General features: G+C 38.7%; 1 protein-coding gene and 1 pseudogene across 1 annotated transcript in view; both read right to left on the reverse strand.

Annotated features, from left to right (window-relative positions):
• The window catches only part of COL6A6 (collagen type VI alpha 6 chain), a 108,833-nt gene extending 99,972 nt beyond the window's left edge, over positions 1-8,861 (reverse strand). Inside the window, exons 1-5 of the mRNA XM_090283008.1 lie at positions 8,795-8,861; positions 5,369-5,965; positions 3,468-4,088; positions 1,812-2,372; positions 466-1,023 (exon numbers count right to left, since the gene is read on the reverse strand). Of these exons, the coding sequence (XP_090139134.1) occupies positions 466-1,023; positions 1,812-2,372; positions 3,468-4,088; positions 5,369-5,965; positions 8,795-8,861 (2,404 nt within the window). The remainder of the gene's footprint in view (positions 1-465; positions 1,024-1,811; positions 2,373-3,467; positions 4,089-5,368; positions 5,966-8,794) is intronic.
• An 11,943-nt stretch (positions 8,862-20,804) lies between these two features.
• Positions 20,805-21,085, reverse strand: LOC150005124 (KANTR integral membrane protein pseudogene; annotated as a pseudogene).
• Positions 21,086-21,203: the final 118 nt, after the last annotated feature.

Here is a 21,203-nt window from a genome sequence, read left to right on the forward strand (position 1 = left end):
TAGAATTTCCCATGGGATCTGGCTGAAGCTCAAGTCCAGCAAATACCACTTTCTTGCTTAGTTCTTACCCATGCCCTGTCCTGCTTTCTTTACTCTCCTCCTGAAAACACCTCCTCAATAAACCACTTTCATAAGAATCCCCAACTCTGCTTCTGCCTCTAGGGAACCTAAGACCCAGTGTGATACCACTTTTCTTCAATAAATCCCCATCACCCTAGCGCTATTCATCTACAAATGGGAAAGAATCTAGGTGGCCCAAAACTGTTCCTTACCGACTCTTTAATTCAATAATTTGGTTGAGGGAGGTCATATTTCATATGTAGGCCAAAATCCACAAGGATAAGCAACTCAATGAAACAAAAAGTTTACAATGTTCAAATAGTAGTCTACTTAATTCAAGAACTAATGACTAACATGGACACATGGTGTTTGGACAGCCCCACTAGTGGACAAGCCCAGGCCTACCTTCACGGGGACTACATATTCCAAAAACAAGATCATCTTCAATGTACTGCAGAATGTCAAAATTCTCAACATAAAACACCATCTCTGGCCTCCCACTGATCTCTTCCAGCTGGGTGACATTGGAGCCAAACACCCCCACAGAGTAGATAATTATGCCTTCCTGTCGAAGTGCCACTGCTGGGTCCTTGACTATGTCATGAGCTTCACCATCTGTGATGAGGATGAGGAACTTCCTGACGTTGGGCCGGGCCCCCTTGGCAGGGCTGAAGTACTGAGACACAAAGGCCAGGGCACTACCCGTCATCGTGGTTTCTCCAATGTGGGCCATTTGGTCTATTGCATCTGAAATTTCACTTTGGGACATATATTTGTTGAGCTGAAATTCCTCCTTATTGATGTCACTGAACTGGACTACGCCGATTTGCACCCGATCTGCCCCAATCTGAGATTTGTTCACCAGGTTTTTCATGAATGTTTTCATTTTGATAAAGTTTTCAGATCCTATACTGCCAGAACTGTCCACCAGAAACATGATGTCAGCTTTCATCTCTTTGCAGGCTGCATGGGAGAAAGTGAAATGTTTACTCATGTGAAAAAAATTAAGAGTGAAACGGAAAATCCAAAACACAAATAATTCTGTATTGATGTTAAGGATCAGTAGCAGGTAAACAGAGCATTGGAGGCAATAAAAGTGAGACTACTCTGTTATTTAGTAATTTGCTTTAGTATATTACTCAAGGTTTCTCAACCTCAAAACTATTGACATTTTTGGCTGGATTATTTTTATCATGGAGGGCAGTCTGTATTGTAGGATACTGTGAAATGTGTAGCAGTATCCCTGACCGCTACCCATTCGATGCCAATAGCATTCCCTTAGTTATGACAACCAGAAATGTCTCTAGACATTGCCGAATGTCCCCTAAGGGGGCAAAATCTACCCCACCCCGAGTTTAAAACTACTGCTACAGCTCTAAAAGAATTCATAAAAGTTTTGATAAAAATCAATTTAAATAAATCTGAAGTACTCCTTAAAATAAGAAATCATTTGGTCATTTACACATGCAGTATCTAAGCACATATACAATATACATCTATGCTAGTAGGGATTTGCAGGAAGAAGCTAATTAATACTTATAAGGGAGAATGTCACTAAATATCTTTATGCCTCAGATATGAATTAGAACAACACATAATAATGGGCCCCTAGTTTTCTTCTGGAAACAAACACAGCTACACAAGTTAACAAATCTCAACTGGAAATTTGTTTCCCCAAACCTGCAATGCCAAATATCACAGGAACGCAACTGACAAGCTGAAGTCCAGAGATAAAGCTGCCATTCTCCTACCTTCTTCAGCACAGATTTCTTGAACAACTTGGTTTCTTATGTCTTTCAAAGCATCAAAGTCATGCACGTAGTACACCCTCTGTTCCTCGCCTGCAATCTCTCGCAGCTGTGTTTGGTTGGCCTCCTTGACCCCGATGGCATGAATGCGGATGAGCTCTTCTCTCAGTCTGTTCGCAGGTTCCAGGATGCTATCCTCGGACATGCCATTTGTCAGGACAACAAGATGACATGGCACTCGGTTTCCTCGCTGCTGCTTTGCTTTTTGCAGCAGCCCCAGGGTGAAATTCAGGGCTGCACCTGTGTGCGTACCCCCACCCATCTGCCTGATGTTCTCAATGGCCTTTCCCAAATCATTCTTGTTAGAGTATTTATCAATCTCAAATTCCAAGTCCCAGCTGTCAGAGTACTGGATGGCCCCAACCCGCACCTTTTGGGGAGCGATGTTGAACATCCTTACAACCTCTGAGAGGAATGTCTTCATTTCTTGGAAGTCTGTGGCCTGAATGTTCCCAGAGCCATCAATGAGCAGATAGATGTCTGCTTCTTCAGTGTCCACGCAACCTAAAAGGGAACCAAGAACTTGAGTGTGGCATTAGGACAAGTGTGAAGGAGAAATGGGAGCAGAAGGTAAGAACAACAAAGTATGAACATCTTCAGACAAAAAAAGGAGGGGGGGGACAGCTTCTAGGAGTAAAAGACATGCTCTGTTAGGGGAATTGTAGCATCAGTTGTGCCAAAATAATTTCTTTGGAAAGTTTAAGACTATTTTAATAATTCAATATTTTAATAATTCTCTGCCACAATATCAAGGAAGAAAATTTGAATATGTCTTTTCACAAGTCACTCCTCTCATTTGTGAATAACTGCTTCACAAAAAGTCAAGTGGTGTGTTGTGAAATGGAGAAAGTCTTTAACTGAACATTGTGGACATATGTTCAGCTCTCTTTCTTGAAATCTTGAACAAATCATTTACTCCTCATTCACTCCTGGTCAGTTAACAAAACTAGGGGTATTGCAAGCAGCCTTATTTGTGTAGGACAATGGCACTTGTATAGTAAACATGCTATAAATATCTGTTGAAGAATATACTTATATGTGTATATATACACACATAATATTTACAAAGTATACACGTGTATATATAAAATATGTAAAATGTTTTCTGTCTCTCTCAACTCATAGATACTAGAATAGTACTTCACAACAAATTACAATGTCCTCAACCCAAATCATGCTTCCTGTTCATTCTCTAAACTGGAATTTGAGGATGAGTGGAGAGGAGAAAGAGAACTTACAAAAAGAGAAAAGAAAGGAAATAGCAGAGGAACATGAGAGGCAAAGGAGAGGGGAAAAAGTGAAGGGAGAGAAATAGCAAAGGATGGTATTTTCTGGGGTATTTTATAAGTTACAAAGAATCCAAGCAAAGCTGCTCATAGAAGGAGGTAAAAAGGGAAATCCTCTTGACCCATTCCAGCCCCTCAATAGCTTTTACTTTCCTCCACTTACATTTCACGTGATCAAGCTCAAGTAAGAAAGTACGAACTTATTCTCATGCCCCACCTTATGCCCCACCCATTCCTTGTGTAGATAGAATACCTAAAAGTCAAGGCAAAAGAAAAAGGATTGAATAGTAATTCTCTCAGCAAAACACTGTACCGGATTTGAGGGTTTCAGTTCGTTCGGAAAAGACAGAGACTGTGTGTGTTATTTGTTTCCGCAGCTTCTTCAGAAATGTCTGGTTGTGAGCGGCCAGGTCGGAGAACGTCTTCAGTTTGGAGACATACAGCTCCGCGGGGTGCGACGCGATCTTTCCCAGCTGGGTGTCGCTGGCCCCTTCTATGCCCATGGTGAAGACGGCCACTCCCTGGCGCCTGAGATTGACGGCCGCCGTGGTCACGTTGTCTTCCGATGGCTGGTGGGTCACCAGCACTGCAATCTGGGGCACCCCCTGATTCCTCCGACTGCCGTTCTGTGCGCTGAAGACTTCCTCCCTGAGCTTTCCGAGGGCGGCCCCGGTGTAGGCCTTCCCGGCCTGCGGAAAGAGGCTCTGGATAGATTGGAGAACCTCCGACTTATTTATGCCGCTGCTCAGTGAATTTATCACCTGCGTCTCATTGCTGTAGGCCACGAGGCCAACCCTCATGCAATTTTCCCTTATGTCGAGAGCAGATACACTTTCTTCTAGGAATTCTTTAAGAGACTCCAAGTTCTCCTGGCTGCCGTTGATGGACACGTCCAACAGGAACACAACGTCAGCCACCGAAGGGCCTTGGCAAACTGTGTGGACAAGGAAGGAAGGAGCATAAAGTTAGCTGGAGGTTTGGCATCTCTGCTCAGCATTAGAGAGCGTGGACAACATCTTCCAGAGCTTGTTATGCACTTAAAGAAAGAAGAAGGTATACAAAATGATTATGAAGCTGGTGTCAGAGAGTCCTGGGTTCAAATACTGAATCTTAGCTAAACTTCCTGCTTCAATGTCCTCCTCTACACATTGGAGGTGATAGTGATATTTACGTCATAGAGTTGTTATGGGAGTTAAATGAGATAAGGTGTTTAGCATGGGGTCTGCTATATAAGAGTCATTCAATGAACAGCAGCTACTACTATCATATTAAAATCATTTAACATCGCTGTTAAAATCAGAATAATCCAAATATTCCTAAGAGATACCAATTGTATTTTTCCCATTAATTTATTTGGGAAAGATATTAGTAATAGGATTCATTGTTTCCTAGATTACCACAAGGAAAGCATTCTCTGTTAACAATAGGTCATTTTATATGTCATGTAATTCAAACTTATTTAACCAGAAATAATGGGAGTTTCCTATGTTGCTTGTATATGTTGATCAAATTGTTTTTGACTGGCTCTCCCCTGCCCCTCACTCGAATGATGTTCATAAACTCTTGGCCAATGCTAATTAATAGAATAGTACAAGGTCCCAGGACAGCAGGATGGAAGTAGAGCTGAACACAAGGGAGCTAATTCAGAACAGAGAGGCAGGAAGGCAGCGTGAGGGTGAAACGGCATGGGCCCGGGAGTCGAAAGAGCTGACTTCAAACTGCTGTCTGCCTGGCCCAGGTTATGTTACCACCTCTAAAGATGCCTGCAAGTTCCTCTCTGCAGACTAGGAAGTTTGGACTGCTTAAAGTTGTCTCCAGCTCTGACATTCTGTGGTCAAAGATTTCTCCAGGAATAAAATTTACTTTTTATATGAACCAGTAATAAAACTACATAGCAACTAAAGCCCAGGGAGAAAGCTCAAAGATAAGCTGATGCTGGGAGATTGTGTCCCTGAACTTTAAGAAGGCTATAAATTATGTGCTATGTGGATGAAGAGAAACATGGAACACCAAGGCTCATGGAGGTAGGGGAGGGTCACTAAATTTAAAATGGCCACAATCAATGGGCCCTGATGAACACACAGATATTTAATAGCTAAAAATACAGCCTGGCTTTGGGGGTAAAGAGATGGTCACAGAGTCTTAATTCTCTCTCTGAGTTGTTTTTTAAAACAGCATTTTAACATTATTTCTATACATGCACCCTAAGCCCACCTTCAACAAGAATATCATCGACTGCTCCCTCCTTGTACTGAGCTGCGTCCTTGATGATTTGCGTCATGTTCTGGGAGAACGCACTGAGGTCTCTGACCGTCCGCAGGTTGAAATGAAACTGAGCCGTGGCCATGGCCTTCAGGTTCTCCTCAGAAGCTTTCTGTAGCCCCACAGAGATGATTCTCACCCCATCTTTCTGCAGAGCCTTGGAAGCCTCTTCCACGTCATCCTCAGATTCGGCTGAAGCCAGAACCACCAAAATCGGGGGGAACAGTGTCTTATCTCTCCCACTGGCTGTTCCGGAGAAGTAGGTCCTGTGAACCTCCTGGAGAGCATTTCCTAGCCTCAGGGAGCCACCCATGAACGCGAAGTTCTTCTTGAGGTGGTTCAACATGGGGTTCTTGCTCTTGAAGGTGCTTAGCTGGAATTCACTGTGGAGACTGTCGCTGTACTGGGCCAGGGCCACACGGTATTTGTTGGCCTCTATGGGGAGGCTGTTGATCATCTTGCTGATGAATGTTTTCACAAGAGGGAAGGACTTAATTCCCAGGTGATCAGAGCTGTCCACCAGGAACACGACATCAGCATACTCAGGGCCTGCAAGCCCACATACAAACAAATCAACAAAGCATCAACTTTAAAAATATACTACCATGTTTAATGTGAACCATATGGGAAAAAACATATTTTCCCCCTTTATTTGTTTTTTTAATACCTTCCCAATGAACTGAAAACAATAGCCTGGAATTACACATCCTCTCAAGAAAAAAAAAAAAAACACTTGTTTCCTGGGCTAATTCTTTTATATGTCCTCTCATTAAAACTGATTACAAAATTAGGCATCACTTTTGCAAGGAATTAGTTAATTAGAGATAGGTAAATTTAGAGTAAAAACTCCTGGCTTTTTATACTGTTAGTGGATAATTTCCTCTTGTGTCTTTTTTATTTTTGCTTTTAGAATTTGACCTCAATTTATATCAAGAGTATAAAAATTTAAATTGAGAACTAAACTGCTTCAGGTTTTTTTGAATGGAAAAACTGGAAAGATAATCCTTTATTGTGACTCCAATTTAAGCAATACAATAAAATGACCTGATTAACTTATAAATATATTAGTTTTGTTTGCCAGTGTCAAACTGATAAAATTTAGAAAGTACCTAAAAATCGAAAATATATGGAATTGCCTTAATGTATATTAGTTATTTACAATATTTTTTAATAAATCATATGAATGAGTGAGCATTACAATTGGTAAATTTATTCTCACATATGTAAAATGTCATAGGAACCAGTATACCTTAACTAGGAAACAATTATGGTTTTAGTTTCTATTGATATTAAAAATATAATCTTTATGGAGGAATACAATACTTTGCTGAACTTTTAAGGCTTCATTCAACACCAGATTCAATGATGGGTATGTAGAATTATATTTTCATGTGATAGAGAATCACTAGGTTCAAGAACAAAATGCTATGTATTGGTGATCTGCTGGTTTCAGTTCAGAGCTCTCACCACTTTAGTATATAATCTATTTCTTTTTTTTACTATTTATTATTTTTCTATTACAGTTCTCGCATTTTTCCCCCATTGGTCCCTCCACTCCCTCTTCTCCTGTAGTCAATGCCCACCCCATTGTCCATGTCCATGGGTCACTTACACTAGTTCCTTGACTAGACCCTTCCCCTTCTTACCCCACTTCTCCCCCCCCCCCCCCGGTCACTTTTACTTATCTGGGCAAGGAAGATAAATGTCTGTGTAAGTCTGGGTGATGTATATTTAAGAAACTATGATACAATTGAACAAGTAACTGATGTTCTGACTTTGTTACCAGCTAACTCTACTAGTTCTGTCAAGCCATTCAACATTCCTGGGCCTCCGTTTCCTCACCTTTAAAATGAATAGATTTAATGAGAAAATATCAAAGGTCCCTCCTCGCTCTGAGATTCTGATTATCTGAAATAATTACTAAATAAATTCTATTCAAGTGAAAATAATATCAATATTTTTCTATCTACAGCTGCTAGGAAACCAGTTTTGGCACCCCTGCATCTTATTTCATTCTCTTTATAGCAGTCTCTTTGAGTCATAGTGAATAAAACCATTCTCTCTTGCCTTTTAAATAACCTAATTTCAACCAGTTTGAGTTTCTTTGATGATCACATAGCCAGCATTTTAGGGGAAGAAATGAGAGAGTAAATTAACATTGTCCTCCAAGAAAAAGCTGGAACCCCTATGAGGGCTGTCAGGCAAGCCCTGCCCAGGATGGTTTGACTTGTGACCAAAAGTGACCTTCCTATTCATGGATAAACCACATCTTGTGTGGAGAAAGGCAATATAGACAACTGCACAGGAGTTAGATTCAGGTTCTGATAAGGCCCGTTGCTATGTCTAAACTGTGGAACAATTGGGGAAAAAGTATCGCCTTTCTTTAAAAAGCTTAATATCAGGCCCACTGAGACATCAAAGGAAGATGTTTGCAGAGCAAAGTCTTAGTTTATCTCTTCAGAAAATGTGCTATCAAGGTCAGAGTCCTTGAGAAAGCTGCAAAAGCAAACAGAGGTAGCCCTGAACATAACCAGTATAAAAACTAATTATTTAATAAGAGGTAGAGGCAGAGAAGAATAGGCCAGTATTTTAAGTTCAAGTCCATGGGGTGTATATTGCTGACAGAAGTAGATAGCTATGGTGCTTTCTATTCAGAGTAAAAGGACTTTCTTTATAATAACAGATAAATAGTTTAAACTGGAATAATCTGGATGCTTAACCCAGATAAGTTTTAGCACAAATGAATTAGGAAGAAACATTCCAAAATTTTCAGGCCTGAAACCTAATAGTCGTCGTCGGCAGCCGCCCGTCTCGAGAGACGATGGTGTAGCTTCTTAAGAGTCTATCTGCACCGCCGAGAATGGTTGTGCAGTCCGACTCAGGAGTGACACGGTATCTGTCTCCTCCCGTGTTGAATCGACATCTTGCGATGACGCTGGAGTGTCCTCTCCAGTGAAGCTGAAGCTACAGAGCCTGGGCAGGGTGATATGGAGGGTCTGCTGTTGCCCATGCAGCAGACCCCCCTTCTTTTCGCAGCTGAAGGATCCAAGGGAAAGACGGAGTCAATACAGCTTGGCTTCAGGTGCGCCGCAGGAGTTGCGGTGTTGACTACAACGTCAAACCGCATTAGGGACTCCGGCTCCGGATTTTCTGTCGGGGTTTACTCCCTTAGCCTTTCCCCTGAAGAGGTATGCCGCAAGGCAGCGGAGGTTTTTTGGAATCAGAGTTTTCCTTCTCTGGAAACCTAATAGTAAGAAACAGAATTTTATGTAACCTCCCAGAAGACCTAAAAGGGGTTGAAACTAAGGACAAAATAACAGCTCTCCTATCTTTCTATCATTATTTTTCCAAAATGAAAATTAAGAATTTTTTCCTTACCAGAATCTTGGTTCACAGAAACATGGGAGAAAATTATTATGAGGAACAAAATCAGCAGCATTTTCATGTTAGGAACTGGAAAACCTCCAACTTGAAATCTGAAAAGAAAAAGATCTAAAATTGTTTTGGATACTTTTTGGGAAAAAGGACACACACAAATTTATATAGTAAATTGGAATTTTTGTAGTTCTCTGACCTTCTGATCTGTGCAGTGCCTTAGAGACAAGTGAACTATCAACATTTACAGAATCACAATTTCTCCTGGTCCTCAGACCCTGTAGAAACACAAGATTTTAGATTGTCATTATAGGTAGTCAAAATCATTCTACTTCCAACAATATTACATGTTCCTATTAGTTATTTTCCCTGTACCCTAGAATCATCCTGTCTATTCATTGCCAAGATACTTCAGAGCTCATGGTTGGGACAACCTGAGACCTGATTTTGTAAGTATTTGTAAATGTGGTCATTTTTGAAAAAAATTTCCTTTTCCAACATAATTAATTAGAAAGGTGATCATTTTCCTTCATTCTTGAATGTGAAAGAAGGCAAAAAATAAGTAGTAATTGTCCTTATTCCATATGCTGTCTTGCTCCTAAGAATGACTCAATTTGTACTATTTCACTTCCAACTACCTAGAACTGCACAATTCTAATTAGGCCTAAGGCATTTTTAGCCACTTTCAATTATTTCATAGAATGAAACAGGATATTAAAGATACTGAAAATAAATATTTTAATTAAGTGTTGGGCTCATTCATTCACTCATTTATCCGTTGAATGAAAAAACGAATTGATCCATATTAATAAACTAGTGTCTGTTTCTTGGTTTATTTTTATCCAAATGTGCATTTGCAATGTTATGTGTGGCTGTCTCACTCCTTGTCAGGCACCGGTGCTTAATATTTCTCATCTTCAGAAAAGGGAACTTTGTGGAGAAATTCCATCCCTGTTTTCTCACCTACTTCATTGTCCCTCTGGCATTCTGGAATTTAGAACTCTGATCTATTTTTTTCATAAGAGACCTAGATGAGATAAAATTTTCAGGCTGTAAATCAGTTTATCAATCCTATTCCAGAGGTAGTCAGTGAGCTGGAAGGGACTCTTAAGTGGGTGTCTTTTGTTTTTTATTTTAACCCTATCACTTTAGAGAAATTTTAGTCCCAAAGTAGATTGCTCCAAGGAAAAACCAAGTAACCAAGTCATAATACCTGTACAAATTTCCTAATGTGTATAATAAATTCTACCTTTGTTGAGCCTTAGTATGTGCCATGCCCTATGCAGACAGTTTTACATTTGTTCTCCTATTTGAAATTGACAACAAACCTAGTAGCAGGTGACATCATTGCTCCAATTTTACAGATTAGAAAAACACTGGAGAGTCATAAAGGAGATGTAACTGACTCAAGGTCACATTGGTCAAATGGGCCACAGTTCCGACTATAGTCCACACCTGTCTGACTCTAAAATCTGTACTTTCAAACTCAGTTACCCTGAACCCTAAACTTAATATTGTGAACTGATATTTGTTCTCATAGCTTTTTATTTTTGCTTTTCAAAATCAGGGCTTTATGCGAGTCACTTATTTTTCTGTTTGTATTATGAGCTTTATAAATAATTACTATCTTTAGGAGTTATGAGGGAGAAAAGAAAAAATGCTTCAAGAAAAGTCTACAGGGTAAGTGTCAAATATGGAAAGAAAGGAGTGCAGAATGAAAGTTAAAACCTGGATAGGAAAGTGAGGATTAGCTAAGGCCAGAACACTCCTAAAGCCCATGCAGATGATAAATACCACTAGTACATTACAAGTTGAGTTCTTTAGGATAGCATCTAATAAAACAATTTTCTTGCAGTCTGTTAATGGAATCCAACATTGTGGAAGCCCAGGGAAAGTTTCTCTTGATGTGCTATGTGCCTGCTCTGTGTGTGCAGGAGGACCAGTGGTGGAACTAGGCCTCCAAGTTCATGATTGGGAGGCTTGGGTTTATTTTCATTTTTAAAAAATGATTTTATTTACTTTATTTTTAGCAAGAGGGGAAGGAAGGGAGAAAGAGTGGGAGAGAAACATCAATGTGTGGTTGCTTCTTGTGTGCCCCCAACTGGGGACCTGGCCTGCAACCCAGGCACGTGCCCTGACTGGGAATCAAACCAGTGACCCTTTGGTTTGCAGGCTGGTGCTCAGTCCACTGAGCCACACCAGCCATGGTGGGTTTATTTTTACCACATCAAAAGATAGATGAATTACCTATTACCTGTATGTAGTTTTACTGCTAGACCACACTGGGATTTACATAATTAAAATTTTAAAATATGTAACTTTTAAAATAAATTTTAAAAATTATATCACACTTCCCCCAGTTTCTATATATGTTGATAAATTTTAAAAATACTTGAAGATGAAAATGAAGGAGAAACTTACTTAAAGTAAACATAAAATTTAAATTCACGTTATACTTCATCTTAATGTAACAACAGCAAGATTGATTGCTTCTCATGGAAACACTCTCAAAGGTACAAACCTCTACTCTTGACTTTGTTGTACTGCATTTATTCTGAATCGAGCAAGCTGAGGTTAATACAGCTCTTTTGGAAGTTTTATGTTATAAAAGCCTTTTGAAAGATATGGATGTCTGTATGTAAACTCTCTGTTGAGAAGGTAGGATGTTTCTAATTTAAACTACAGCTGCAAAAATAACACAGCCAACCAACCCTTGGCTCCAAACCTGAATATTTAGAACTTGTGCAATACCTCTCTTGAGGCTATCAAGAACCAATGGTTCAGGGAGACCTCTGCTTCTTAGAAGCCAATTCATAATCTAGTACATATCTTCAAAAAAAAAAGCTTAGTGCCCAGACAGCATATAAAAGAAACTTCAGCAGAATTAAAATAAATGTCATTTCTTTCCTTTGAAATGAGCACACAGGATACATCATTTCTAAATATTAATTATATTCTTCAGAAACAAGAATATTGTCAGCTATTACACTAGAAACAACAACACTGGGTCTGTGCCACACAGTTCAAATAAGTGGTTATTTAACCTCTGACCTCTCACTATATTTCCCTCCTCGAACCATTTCTACTGCTCAGAAGTCAAAAGGTAGAGAATAAAATATTCAAAGTAAGACTTAAGTTCGTGTTTAAATGCTGCAAAACAAATCTTTGGCACATAACAGGAACTACTAAACACTGAATCAATGATGGTGAGCAAACCAACACACACAAGCACTCACAGGGCAAGCAAGTTGCATTGTTTTATTGTTAGTGTCACTCTTCCCCCAGTTGCTATATATGTTGATCATACTGAACAAGGTCATGCAGGTGACCTTGTACAAGTTATAAAATGAACCCTCTTCTGTGTTGAGGTGTGCTTTGTGCAGTGGAAAAGGCACAGGCTACAAAGTCTCATGACCTGGCTTTCACTTCATTCCTAAAATGCTGTGTGTCTTTAGACAATACCGCCTCACTTCAGTAGGTTCCTAATCTGTAGCACAAGGGGTTATAGTCTCTTTAAACTTTAGCAGCTCCACACATTAACAGTTCTTTGAGATAACAAGATACTACTAAAAGAGAAAAATATATGCACAATTAAGCCAAGAACACACCGCAATATTGAGCCCATGTTTTAAAACATCCAAGGATGGAAACTCCCCCTCAGACAACCACCTGTGTGAATCTTCCACTGGAGGGGTAAACAACAGCAAAAGAAAGAGCATGTCTTGACTCTTAATCTTTTCGGACTCAAAATCTTTGATGAAATCCTTCCAGACCCAACTACATGAACTTTGGGAGACTAAAATTGCAACAAGTCAGACCCACTAGGAATTAAGTGCCCAACTTAGAAATTAGAAAAAGGACAGAATAAAATATAGAAATGCTAAAATACTAAAAATTTGAGCATAAATCAGCAAACTAAAAAATAAAGATAAAGAAAATTAAGTTTTAAAATACCAGCTTCACAATATCCTGATCAGAGGGTAAGAGAGATACAAATAGATAATTGTATGAATGGAAAAGGACACATAACCATAGATAAGGCAAATACTTTTTAAAAATTAAAGCAATAGTTAAAAATATTCACAGGAAGAGACCTGGCTGGTTTGGCTTCGTGGATTGAGCTCCATCTTGTGAATCGAAAGGTTGCCGGTTCGATTCCCAGTCAGGGCACATGCCGGGACCTAGGACCAGGTCTCCAGCTGGGGGCATGAGAGAGACAACCAACAGATGTTTCTCTCCCTCCCTTCCTTCCTCCCTTCCCCTCTCTCTAAAAAACAAATAAATAATCTTTATAAAAAATATTCACAGAAAGAAACTCCAGGCCTACATGGTTTTCTTACAAGTTCCACCAAACTTTCAAGAAGTAACTCATCTGAATCTTTTACAAATTACTTCAGTCACTAGAAAGAGATGAATATTAGCCACTTCAGTTTTATGGGTCAGTATAATGTTGATATGCAAACCAGATAAGCATTGTATGAGAAAGAAAAATTAAAGGTTCATTTTACTCATGAATATAAATACAAAAAGTCCTAAGTAAAATATTTGAAAATCAGCTCCTTCACTGTATAAAAATTAATAAATTTATCTTGATAACTGTGTATTAACTCAGGAATGCAAAGATGTTAAAAAATTAGAAAACATAACTATAACTCACCATATTAACAGACTAAAGGAGATCAACTATAAGGGCAAAAGGAAAACCACCCCATTAATTTATAATTTTTAAAAAGTCTAGCAAACTGGAAATAGAAGGAAACTTAACCTGACAAAGAATGTATTTTTAAAACCTCTAATATTGTCATCCAAATGAGAAAATATTAGAAGCACTCTCTTTAAAATAATGAAGCAGAAAAAGTGGCCCTCTCACTCCTGGGTTCTAGCAAAATTAAAGCCACAAAGATTTTTTTTTAAAGAATAAAAAAATAAAATTGCCATTATTTGCAAGTGATATAATTATTTACATCTATAGACCAATTATTAAAAATAACTATTCAAAGTGTCTTCATATAACATCAAGATATAAAAGTCAGTATATTTCCATATATCTGCAATACTCAACTCAAAAACTTAAGCCTTTTCAGAAGAGTCAAGTTAAAATAGCACCATTATATTAAATACCAAGAAATAAACATTAAATATGTGAAAGATTGATAGTAAAATTCATGAAACTTTACTGAAAGACAATGTAACCAAAGAAATGGAAAAGAGAGCCAGAGACATTCATGCATTGTTGCCATGGTAGATCAGTGGGTTGGGGGTAAGGTGATGGTTACTTACATAGAAACAGGTGAAGTCAGACCTCTTCTTCACCTCGTATACAAAAGTCATCTACAGATGGACATAATTCTTAAATATTAAAAGCAAAACTTTAAGATATTAAGTAGATGTATTTCTCACCTTTGGTTAAGGTTAGGAAAAAATTTATTATATAAGACACTGAAGGCGCCAAAAAAAATAATCAATAAATTTTACTGTATTAGAATAAGAACTTCTGTTCAATGATAAAGAAAGTGGAAAGACAGGCTACATTTTGGAAAAGGTATTCACAAAACTGACAAAAGATTAGCATCAAAAATACATAAATGTTCCTAGAATTTCTAGGACTAAATAACCCAAAAGAAAAGGGCCAAAAACATGAACAGGTGTTTTATAAAACTGAAAACCATCTGTGCACTAAACATATAAAGAAATGTTAAAATTAAATTATGATCAAGGAAATACAAATCAATATCACATCAAGATCTCATTTTACATTCATTCCATTTGCAAAAATTTAAAAATATGAAAAAATCCAGTGTTGGAGAGGATTAGATCAACGGAACCTCCTATACATAGTTGGTGGAAGTGTAAATTGGTAGTGACGCTTTGGAAAATAGTTGGGCACTATCTTATAAAACTAAATATTTTCGTGTCCCCTGACTTGACGATTCTATTGTACTTCCAGGGAAGCTCTTTCACACGTATGCCAAGTGATGTGTTCAAGAATTTTCATAGCAACACTGATTGCAATAACACAAACCTGGAAACAACCCAAGAGTTTGTTATTGATAGGAAAAATGCGTAAATCAATGTAGCACAATGACCCAAAAGCATACTCACATCATCAATTGAATTAACTAAAGCTAGGTACAAAAATGTGAGTGACAGCAATATAGTGAGTGAAAAAATAAGTTCCAAAAACCTACATGCAGTATGACGTCCTATTAAATTAAAAACTAACATTGTTATATAATTTGAATGAACTATGTGACAAAACTGTATTAAAAAATTATTTTTATCCTCACCTGGGGATATAACTTTAGAGATAGAGAGAGAGGAAAGGAGAGAGGAATGGAGAGCAAGAAATACTGATGCAAGAGAGAAACATTGACCAATTGCCTCCCTACATGCCCAGACTGGACCGAGGACTGAACCCGCAACCCAGGCATGTGCCCCAAACGGGAAGCAAACCTGCAACCCTTCAGTCATGTGATGATGCTCCCACCAACTAAGCCACATGGGCCAGGTCCAAAACTATATTTTAAAATTCAGAAGGATGGTTTCTAGTTCAACATATAAGAAGCTTAGAAGTTGCCCCTGGTAAAAGGCTGAGAAAACTAAAAAATCAACTCTTTTTCTATCTATAAGAGAAGAGAGGTCACTGGGCAAACTACTGCCTGACCCCAAATTTGAGAGATGGACAAATACAGAGAATCACAATTTACCAGAACAGAAACTGATGCACTGAACCTCCACAGGACATGGTGCTATGGCAGGAAAACCTGAACCATAATTGACAAATTGCTGGAGACTTCATGTGGACAGTTTTGAGACATAAAAACTCCAGGAGGGCTCTGTCTTGTGAGGTTTACTTTGGAGCTTTCTTAGGTTCTCAGAGTGACTATCTGAGAAAAATACCTGTTTCCATCAGGGATAAGGGAAAAGGAACCAAATTGAAATACACCAGAACATTCTGTTCTTAGCAAGGTTTGCCCTCATGAGAAACCTATTTAACCAGAGTGTAACTAACCTGAGGGAGAGAAAATATGCAACTCCAGCCCACTCTAGTCTTCCATGTGGGAGAAGGAAAGTACCGAACTCCAGCCCACTCTAGCATGTTGTTCCATGGGGAGCTAAGATTTACTTGTAAGGATCACAGACTCACTAGAAGACTGAGACCCAACCACAGAGAACACTTTCCTTCACCCGATACCTACCTTACCACCACATTACTAAAGGTTTATTTATAGCAGTTTTTTTTTTTTTCACGCAGTACATCATGTATGGCTATCAAAAATCACAAGACATACTAAAAAGCAAACAAACAGTGTTGGAAGCGATAGTGAGTAGAACTAAACTTAGGTATGACAAAGATGTTGGAATGATCAGACTATGATTTCAAAACAACTGTGATTATATATGCCAAAGGCTGTAATGGATAAAGTAGACAGAATGCAAGAATAGATTGGCAATGTAGGAAGATTTGGAAAATCTAAGAAAGAACCAGAAAAATATTAAAGATAACAAACTACTGTAATAATAATGAAGAATGTCTTTGACAGACTTATTAGTAGTGTGGACACAGCTGAAAAAGAATTTCTGAGCTTGAGGATATCTTAAAGAAATGTCCAAAACTGAAAAACAAATGGAAAAACTGAAAAAAATCCACCACACCAGAATATCTGAGAATTGCAGGGCAACTACAAAAGGTGTAACATATGTGTAATAGGAATACTTGAAGAAAAAGAAAGAGAGGAGGAAAAATATTTGAAACAATAATGACTGAGAATTTCCCCAAATTAATGCCAGACACCAAACCACAGATACAGGAAACTCAAAAACCACCAAACAGGATAAATTAAACACACACACACACACACACACACACACACACACACACACAGAAACTAAACCTGAGGATATAATTTTCAAACCAAAGATAAGGAAAAATCCTGATATAAGCCAGAAGAAATAAATAGTTTATCTATAGGAGAAAAAAGATAAGAATCACATCTGACATCTCAGAGGCCATGCAAATAAGAAGAGAATGGGGTGAAATATTTAAAATATTGAGGGGAAAATTCACCAATTTGCTTTTCCTTATGAGATTTTCCTTTAGAAGTGAAGGAGAAATAAAGACTCTCAGAGACACATAAAAATTGAGAAAATTTTATAGAGGTCTAGACAGACACGCTGGATCTCCCTCCACAACAAAGAAGGAATAGAACTACCTCAAAACTAGAGACAACCAGAAGTTCCAAAAAATCAAGCTGCATGGAAGTCCAACAAACAAAGATATAAAGAAGAAATATTCATCCAGACAGGCAGGAGGGGCAGAGCATGGATGGATAGGATGCAGTGTGGTGGTGGCGGTGGGGGCTGGAACAGCGGCAGCGGAAGGCCAGCGGAAAGTGCAGTCAAATATTTAAAAAGAGGGGAGGGACAGCTGAGGAGCGTTCCCAGCTCCTGACCAGACCACTCAGCTCACAGTTCCAGTGCCAGGGAAAATCAAGCCTCATTGCTTCTGATGGTGCAAACCAGTAGGGGTTGGGGCGGAGGAAGAAAGTGCCAGTATCTCAGCAGAGGCTGCTTGTTTAAAGGGCCCCCACAGTCCTAGACATCTGCAGACCCACCCACTCTGGGAATGACAGACAGGGCAACAGCTAGAGAGGCACCAGTTCCATACGAAAGTGGGAGAAGTGCCTGAAAAATGGGCAAATGCTGAGCAAGTGGCATTATTCCCTCTCTGACCCCTCCCCCACAGACAGTGCCACAACGTGGTAAAATGGGTCATCTGTACTAACGAATACCTAAGGCTCCGCCCCTTACAGCATAACAGTAGCGACAGCTCTACCTAAGACACAGAGGCAAACAAACACAGGAGCCTGTCAAGATGAGGAGACAAACACGTATGGCCCAAAGGGAGAATGGATCAAGATTTCAGTGGGAGAACTAAGCAACGAGGAGATAGCCAACCTAACAGATGAGGAGATAGACAACCTCACAGATGCAGAATTCAAAACACTGGTGATAAAGATGCTCACAGGCTTGACAGATATGCTTGAGTACAGCAAACGCATAAGGGAAGAAGCGAAGGCTATGCTAAATGAAACAAAGGAAAATTCACACAAAACCAGTGGTGAAGGGAAGGAAACCGGCATTCAGATCAATGATTTGGAATATAAGGAAGAAAAAAAGATTCAACCAGTACAGAATGAGGAAACAAGAATTGAAAAAAGTGAGAAGAGGCTTAGGAACCTCTGGGACAACTTTAAACATGCCAACATCTGAATCATAGGGGTGCCAGAAGGAGAAGAGGAAGAGCAAGAAATTGAAAGCTTATGTGAAAAAATAATAAAGGAAAACTTCCCAAATTTGGCGAAGGAAGTAGACATACAAGTCCAGGAAGCACAGAGAGTCCCAAACAAGTTAGACCCAAGGAGGGCCACACCCAGATACAGCATAATTAAAACACCAAAGGTGAAAGACAAAGAGAGAATCTTAAAAGCAGCAAGAGAAAAGAAGAGAGTTACCTACAAAGGGGTGCCTACAAGACTATCAGCTGATTTCTCAAAAGAAACTGCCGGCATGAAGGGACGGATAAGAAGTATTCAATGTGATGAAAAGCAAGAACCTACAACCAAGATTACTCTATCCAGTAAAGCTATGATTTAGAATAGAAGGGCAGATTAAGTGCTTCCCAGAGAAGGTAAAGCTAAAAGAGTTCATTATCACCAAGCCCTTATTATGTGAAATGTTAAAGGGACTTATTTAAGAAAAAGAAGATCAAAACTATGAACACTAAAATGACAACAAACTCACAACTATCAACAACTGAACATAAAAATTAAAAAAAAATCCAACTAAGCAAATCAGAATAGGAACAGAATCACAGGCATAGGGATAATTTGAAAGGTTATCAGCTGGGAGGGGGAAAGGGGAGAAATGGGGAAATGGTACAGGGATTAAGAAGCACAATTGATTGGTACAAATAGACAGGGGTAAGTTAAGAATAATATAGGAAAGGTGAAGCCAAAAAACTTATATGCACAACCCATGGACATGAACTAAGGTGGGTAGGATTGCTGGGGGAAGGGGGGTACTGGGCAGAGGGGAACAAAGGGGAAAATTTGGGACTACTGTAACAACATAATCAATAAAATATGATAAAAAAAATTTGAGAAAATTTTTTTGCCAGTAGACTTGCCTTGCAAAAAATGTTAAAAAGAAATTCTTTAGAGAGAAGGAAACTGACAAACTCATTCATACAGAAAGAAAGAACGTTGGAGAAGAAATAAGTAAAGGTAAAATAAAAACTTATTGTTATTATTATTAATTGATCTAACAGATAATAGTTTGTTCAAAATAACAGGAACAATATATCAATTATATATTTTATATATACACTATAGATATGTATGCTTATGTGTATGTCTGTATATGAGAAATGAATAACAGTAATGCTACAATGGTTGAGAGGAAGAAATTAGGATTACTTATTATAAGGTATTCACACTACTGTGAAGTGGTATAGTGTTAAAAAGTGGACTTGTAAAGATATATTGTAGTCTCTAGTATAAGTACTGAAAATAGTAAAAAACAAAAGAGGTATAACTGATATGTTAAAAGAAATCATATAAAATGCTCAATTAAAATATCAAAAACCATTAAAAGAGTAGAAGACAAAAATAGGGTAGCAATGATCTTAATGCACTAATTAAAGGGCAGAGATTGTCAGGTGGATCACAAACAAGACTCAACACTGTGTCGTGTATAAAAAACCCACGTGAAATATAGACACATACAGATTAAAAGTAAACTGATATAGAAAAACATATCATGCTAACATTAATCATAAGAAATCAGAAGTAGCTATATTAATTTCAGAAACAACATACTTCAAAGCAAGGAAAGGTATCAGGAATAAAGAGGAGCATTCGTCGGCAGCCGTCCGTCTCGAGAGACGATGGTGTAGCTTCTTAAGAGTCTATCTGCACCGCCGAGAATGGCTGTGCAGTCCGACTCGGGAGTGACACGGTATCTGTCTCCTCCCGTGTTGAATCGACATCTTGCGATGACGCTGGAGTGTCCTCTCCAGTGGAGCTGAAGCTACAGAGCCTGGGCAGGGTGATATGGAGGGTCTGCTGTTGCCCATGCAGCAGACCCCCCCCTCTCTTCGCAGCTGAAGGGTCCAAGGGAAAGACGGAGTCAATACAGCTTGGCTTCAGGTGCGCCGCAGGAGTTGCCGGTGTTGACTACAACGTCAAACCGCCTTAGGGACTCCGGCTCCGGATTTTCTGTCGGGGCTTACTCCCTTAGCCTTTCCCCTGAAGAGGTATGCCGCAAGGCAGCGGAGGTTTTTTGGAATCAGAGTTTTCCTTCTCTGATGTGCCCTGACTGGAAGATCGAACCAGCGACACTTAGCTCGCAGGCCGACGCTCAATCCACTGAGCCAAACCAGCCAGGGTTAAAGAGGAGCATTACATAATGATAAAGGGGCCAATTCTCTGAGAAAATATAACAACCCTTAACATGTATGTACTTATCAACAAAGCTCCAAAATACACAAGGGAATAATGATAGAAATGCAAGGAGAAATAGATAAATCTACTACTATAGTTGGAGAATTCTTCATCCCTCTAAAAAATGGACAGATCCAGCAGGCAGAAAATCAATCAGGGTATAGTTGAATTTAATACCACTGTCAACCAACTGGATATAATGAGCATCTATAGAGTACTTCACTCAACAACAGCAAAATCCACATTCTTTTCAAGCTCACATGGATCATTCACCAAGATAGACCACATTCTTGACCATAAAACAAATCTTAAATTTAAAAGAATAGAAATCATACAATGTCTGCTCTCAAACTAGAATTAAACTAGAAATCAATAACAGAGGAATAACTGTATTATCCCCAAAATGTTGAAGATTAAACAAGACACTACTAAATAATACATGGTCAAAGAAGAAGCCTCAAGAGAAACTAAAAAAAATTAGAACTAAATGAAAATAAACACACAAGTTATCAAAATTCGTGGGATGCAATGGCAAGGCTTAGAGGTAAATTTATAGTATTGAATGTATGTATCAGGAAAAAAAAGAGTAAATTAAATCCAAAGTAAGTAGAAGAAATAAAAAAAGAGCAGAAATCAATAAAATGTTTAAAAAAGGAAATCAATTCAGAGTCAACAAAACCAAAAGCTGGTTGTCTGAGATCAATAAAATTGATAATCCTCTATCCAGGCTAACTAAGGAAAAAATAGAGAGAACACAAATTACTGATAATAGAAGTGAAAGAGGGGACATCACTATGGATCCCATGGACATTAAAGGGTAATCGACGAGTACTGTGAACAACACTATACCCTCAAATTCCACAACCTAGATGAATGGACCAATTCCTTGAACATTAGTCTGTTAAACT

This window comes from Furipterus horrens, unplaced genomic scaffold, assembly GCF_987537825.1.
Source record: "Furipterus horrens unplaced genomic scaffold, mFurHor1.1.pri manual_scaffold_7, whole genome shotgun sequence".
Taxonomy (NCBI): Eukaryota; Metazoa; Chordata; class Mammalia; order Chiroptera; family Furipteridae; genus Furipterus; species Furipterus horrens.